The 5,453-nt window shown below is 45.4% G+C and overlaps 2 protein-coding genes across 2 annotated transcripts; both read left to right on the top strand.

The window, feature by feature from the left end:
• Positions 1–202: 202 nt before the first annotated feature.
• Positions 203–1,798, top strand: LOC123402441 (expansin-B7-like). Its single transcript, XM_045096366.1, has 3 exons — positions 203–749; positions 859–1,043; positions 1,181–1,798. Exons 1-3 carry the CDS (start codon positions 384–386, stop codon positions 1,521–1,523), a joined length of 894 nt encoding a protein of 297 aa, XP_044952301.1. The 5' UTR covers positions 203–383; the 3' UTR covers positions 1,524–1,798.
• A 1,885-nt stretch (positions 1,799–3,683) lies between these two features.
• Positions 3,684–4,178, top strand: LOC123402443 (expansin-B7-like). Its single transcript, XM_045096367.1, has 2 exons — positions 3,684–3,748; positions 3,869–4,178. Exons 1-2 carry the CDS (start codon positions 3,684–3,686, stop codon positions 4,167–4,169), a joined length of 366 nt encoding a protein of 121 aa, XP_044952302.1. The 3' UTR covers positions 4,170–4,178.
• Positions 4,179–5,453: the final 1,275 nt, after the last annotated feature.

The following is a 5,453-nucleotide window of genomic DNA, read 5'->3' as shown; positions in this document are numbered from 1 at the left end:
CTGCAATCTGCATGATGCTACGTTGGCTGCATGCATAAATACATGGAGGAAGCACCTGTAAATGCAGTATATATGTATGATTTGATTTTTAAAAGCAGAGACAAATGCATCCCGTGACCACGGGTAATGGTGTATAGCAACCAGTTGGGCGAGTCCCGCCATCCACATGTGAACCGGCCATGCCATCACGGCTACTCCTTTCTCCATCCGCCATCTCCGTTCATTCATTCCTTCGTCCATTCCTCCTTCTGATCTGGTAGACGAAGAAGAAGCTAGCAAGTGGGTTGCCGGCCTATAAATTCACACGCCCCCCAACGGCATTAAGTCATTAACCACCAGAGTACGGCCATCAGCAACCGGCCAGATCAGCGAGCCAGCGAACAATGGCACCGGCATCCTCCTACGCCGTTACGGTCGCACTCTTCTGCCTGCTCTCCGCCGATGGCTGCTGCGGCTGCTTTTGGTTTCTGCCTGCCATATTCTGCCCTGGACACTCCCCCACACCTACACCTGCCCCCGCTACCCCCACCCCCAGCCCCAGCACCGGGGGCAGCGGCACAAACGTCGACGGCGACGGCTGGCTCGACGCCAGGGCCACCTGGTACGGCGCTCCCGGCGGCGCCGGGCCTGACGACAATGGTGGCGCATGCGGGTTCAAGAACGTGAACCTGCCGCCGTTCAACGCCATGACGTCGTGCGGCAATGAGCCGCTCTTCAAGGACGGCAAGGGATGCGGCTCGTGCTACCAGGTCAGCCACTGTGGCCGACATTGCAGTCGCTTGACAATGACGGTAGAGTGCTTGTCGTTTCGTTTGTTTTTCCAAGCTGATGGATCTTGGATTGTTGCGCTGTGTGCAGATAAGGTGCGTGGCTCACGCAGCCTGCTCCGGCGTCCCTGAGACGGTGATCATCACCGACATGAACTACTACCCGGTGTCCCGCTACCACTTCGACCTCAGCGGCACCGCCTTCGGCGCCATGGCCAAGGACGGCCAAAACGACGAGCTCCGCCACGCCGGCATCATCGACATGCAGTTCAAGAGGTCTCCTACTTTTTGGCACTCTGCTTTTGTTATTTTTGTTTGCTCCTGACAAGACATACGTAGCAGCATAGGAGATCGATCGCCATTCGCCAAGATAGTACTGTATATTTTGTGACGCCGGCACTCATCCATTGCAGGGTGCCGTGCCAGTACCCGGGGTTGTCGGTGACGTTCCACGTGGAGCAGGGGTCGAACCCGAACTACCTGGCGATCCTGGTGGAGTACGGGAACGGTGACGGCGATGTGGCGCAGGTGGACCTCATGGAGTCGCGGCCGGAGAATGGTGAGCCGACGGGGGTCTGGAGGCCGATGAGGGAGTCGTGGGGCTCCATCTGGCGGCTGGACACGCACCGCCCGCTGCAGGGGCCCTTTTCGCTGCGAGTCACGAACGAGTCCGGCAGGTCGCTCGTCGCCGAGCAGGTCATCCCCGCAGACTGGCAGCCCGACATGGTGTACAGCTCCCTCGTTCAATTCGATTGATCTCTTCCACCCATCCATGGAAGGCATGCACATCCATGCATGGGTTAATTGTGCGGCTTGTGCCAAGCTAGCTGAGACGTCGCTTGTGACGTCCGGTGTGTGTCGTCCTCGTGTACTAGTTACGTATTCTCTCTCGTAGTGCATACGCTTTTCATGGTAATATAGTATAACATGTTTCTTCATATAATATAATAAAGGTACTTTGGCTATATGTAAGTTGCGTGAAAACTAAATTTAGGCCAGTCGGTCGTTTTGGCCGTTGATTGCTGCTCCAAGATTCATGCTTTTTACTTTCCTTGCTGCGTGGGTGTTTGGGTCAAATTCTATTTGGCGCCTTATGCTTCAGTTGTAGCCATTTTTGTTACTTGGCGCAAATCACTCCATAGCATTGTGTAACAAAATAGTCGCCCATATAGGCCTGTTTTTTCACCATGTTTTGGAAATCTTCCATGAAAAATTTGTCGATTTTTTTCAGCGGTTTTTTCTTTTGATTTTCCCTAGCACAGGATTAGACTGGTTTTCTTTTCATTCCTATTTATTTTATTCTTTTTCTGTTTTTATTTTCGTTTTTCATTTTTCTTTTTATCAAAATCATGAATTTTCACAAATTTATGAACCTTTTATTCAAATCTGTGGATTTTTTCTTAAATTTGTGAATCCTTTTTTCCAAATTCTTGGAATCTTTTTCTTTAATTCATTCTTTTTTATGTTTGCAAACTTTTTAAAATACAAACTTTTCCAAGTCTTGGTGTATTTTTAAATTCACGAAGTTCTTACAAAATTTTATTAAAAATATATTTATTGAACTTTTTTGGGAAAATTAAATAATTTTTTTCTTTTTTTGATAAATCAATGGTCAATGGGTCAGCGGTCAACGAACGCCACCGGTCATATCCGTGAATAGTTTTGTTGAATTTGTGATTTTTTTAACATTTAAATCTTAAAAACAAATTCATTTTTTCTTTTAGCAAACCGATGGTGTCATACATCGGGGGTCACTTCCGACAAGCGAGACCCGCAGCTGACTTGACAATGGACCCACAAGACTCACCAAGGAGTCAAGGACGAAAGGAAACCCAAAGCGACCAGCACGCGCCTCTAGGACCATCTTGGCCCCAAGTCATCATGGCGGTGTGCGAGATGTGATTTGTTCCTTGTAAAAACCCTAGCTCCCATCATGTATATATGATGAAGGGTCATGATATGTCTCAAACGTATCTCTAATTTTTGATTGTTTTGTGATAATATAGTATCATGTTTATATATGTTTATAGTAATTTATACTGTTTTTTGTAGACTGGCCTATTAGTTTAGTGCCAATATTGGTTCCTCTTTTCTGCGTGTTTTTGGTTTCACAATAAATCAATATCTACGGAGGTCAAATACGTTATTGATTTAATATGATTTTGTTGGGCAATAAGAAACACTGGAAGCTTTGGGAGAGATCGAGATGAGCCATAAGGGTCCCACACGGACAGGTGGCATGACTAGGGGGATTCTCGCGTCCCTTGCCCGTGTGGGGCCCTTACTTTATCGCCTTGACCTGATCCCACCGGCATAATTTTCTATAAATGCCAAAACCATCCATCATGACTCTAGAAGATTTTTATCACCGTCACAAGTCTCTATCATGAAAAGATCCCATTTGGAACCATGTTCTGGATCCCTGCCGGAGAAGGAAGCCATGTCGAAGCCATCTCTTCATCAACCTTGCTACCTCCATGACCATGTGTGAGTAGTTTCTTTTGGACCTATGTGTTCGTAATAGTAGTTAGATGGTTCTCTCTCTTTTTTGGATCTTCAATACCATGTTCTCGTTCTTGATCGAGATTAATTTGATGTAATCGATGGTGTGTTTGTTGGGACATTCTGAATTTTTAATTTATGATCAGATTGTTCACTGAAATCAATTGAATCTTTTGGGGGGGGGGTCATAATTAAATAGCTTTGTATGCTCTCCGATCTATCTATCTTCTTTGGACAAGTTCGATAGGCTTTGTTCATAGGAAATTGTTCTTTGTAGTAGGTTCGATCTTGCAGTGCTCTAAGCGAGTGACAAAAAGGAACAAGGCACGTATTGTATTGTTGTCAAAGTATAAAATGACGGGGTTTGCTCATATTTATTGACTTCTTCCTACCTACATTATATCATATGAAGCCATGGCCAAGGACGGCCAAAATGACGAGCTCCGCCACGCCGGCATCATCGACATGCAGTTCAAGAGGTCTCGTACTTTTTGGTACTCTCCTTTCGTTGTCTTTGGTTGCTCGTGACCTAAGTAGCAGCATAGGAGATCGATCGCCAAGATAGTAAATTTTGTGACGCCGACAGTGATCCATTGTAGGGTGTCGTGCCAGTACCCGGGGTTGTTGGTGACGTTCCACGTGGAGCAGGGGTCGAACCCGAACTACCTAGCGTTCCTCGTGGAGTACGAGAACGGTGACGGCGATGTGGCTCAGGTGGACCTCATGGAGTCGCGATCGGAGAATGGTGAGCCGACGGGGGTCTGGAGGCCCATGAAGGAGTCGTGGGGCTCCATCTGGCGGCTCGACACGCATCGCCCACTGCAGGGGCCCTTTTCGCTGCAAGTCACAAACGAGTCCGACAAGTCGCTCGTCGTCGAGCAAGTCATCCCCGCCAACTAGCAGCCCGACACGGTGTACAACTCCCTCGTCCAGTTCAATTGACCCATCTCTTCATCGACTAAATATGCATGGGTTAATTGTGCCAACCTAGCTGAGACGTCGCGTGTACGTCCGTTGTGTGTCGTGCTCGTGTGCTAGCTATGTATTCTCTCTCGTGATGCATACGTTTTTCATGGTAATATATACATGTCTCGTTCATATAATAAATATACTTTAGCTATATGTAAGTTGTGTCAAAATTAAATTTGGGTCAGTCAGATCTTTTTGAGGAATGATTGCTGCGCGGAGTGCTTGTTTCGGTCAAATCCTATTTGGCGCCTTATGCTTCAATTGTAAGCATTTTTGTTACTTGTCACACATCCCTCCATAGCACTATGTATCAAAATGGCCTGGTCTATGTAGGTCCTTTTCCCAACTTGATTTGAAACCTTCCCATGAAGGTTCTTTTGGCTTTTTTAGGCGGTTTTTCTTTTGGTTTTCCCCAGCGTAGGATTTGCCAGGTTTTCTTTTAGCTCCTTTTTTATTTATTCCTTTTTTTCTCGAATTCATAAACTTTTCATAAATTCATGAAGTTTTTATTCAAATCCATGAACTTTCTTCAATTTGTGAAACTTTTCCCAGATTTTATTAATCTTTTTACTTCATTTGACTTTTTTGTGAACTTTTAAATGACAAACTTTTCCAAGTCTTGAGCTTTTTTCAGATTCACGAACATTTTACCATTCTTTATAGTACAAAATCTGTTTTCGAACTTTTTTGAAGAAACATTTTCCCTTTTTCGAATAGTCAATGGTCAATAAGTCAGCGAGCGATGGTCGCTGGCCCATTAGTCAAATATGTGAGCTTTTTGTAGAATTTATGAATTTTATATATTTAAATCTTTAAAATTGAATATGTTTTTAGCAAACTGGCGATGTTATACACCGGGGGTGACATCCGATGGGGGAGGCTGGCAGCAGGCTTGACAAGCGACCCACGAGGCCCACCAAGGAGTCAAGGACGGAAGGTAACCCCAAGAAACGAGTAGGCGCCTCGAGGACCATCTTGGCCCGAAGTCATCATGGTGGCGGCCCAAATGAGATATGTGTTCTTTGTAAAACCATAGCTCCAACCATGTATGTAAGTTGAGGGCTATGATATGTCTCAAACGTATCCATACTTTTTTATTTTATGTTATTATATTATTTTTATGGACTAACCTATTAATTTAGTGTCCAATGTCACTTCATGTTTTCTACTTGTTTTTGGTTTCGCAAGTAATCAATATCGAATGGAGGTTACCCG

The sequence above is a fragment of the Hordeum vulgare genome, chromosome 6H (assembly GCF_904849725.1).
Source record: "Hordeum vulgare subsp. vulgare chromosome 6H, MorexV3_pseudomolecules_assembly, whole genome shotgun sequence".
In the NCBI taxonomy this organism is placed as follows: Eukaryota; Viridiplantae; Streptophyta; class Magnoliopsida; order Poales; family Poaceae; genus Hordeum; species Hordeum vulgare.
The sequence above is the reverse complement of the archived record's forward strand: the minus strand, read 5'-3'. Positions and strand labels throughout refer to the sequence as shown.

Coding starts and splice junctions, on each gene's coding strand:
- LOC123402441 (XM_045096366.1), top strand. CDS start 384: ATGGCACCGGCATCCTCCTACGCCGTTACGGTCGCACTCTTCTGCCTG. Junction 750..858: donor GATGCGGCTCGTGCTACCAG/GTCAGCCACTGT, acceptor CGCTGTGTGCAG/ATAAGGTGCGTGGCTCACGC. Junction 1,044..1,180: donor ATCGACATGCAGTTCAAGAG/GTCTCCTACTTT, acceptor CATCCATTGCAG/GGTGCCGTGCCAGTACCCGG.
- LOC123402443 (XM_045096367.1), top strand. CDS start 3,684: ATGGCCAAGGACGGCCAAAATGACGAGCTCCGCCACGCCGGCATCATC. Junction 3,749..3,868: donor ATCGACATGCAGTTCAAGAG/GTCTCGTACTTT, acceptor GATCCATTGTAG/GGTGTCGTGCCAGTACCCGG.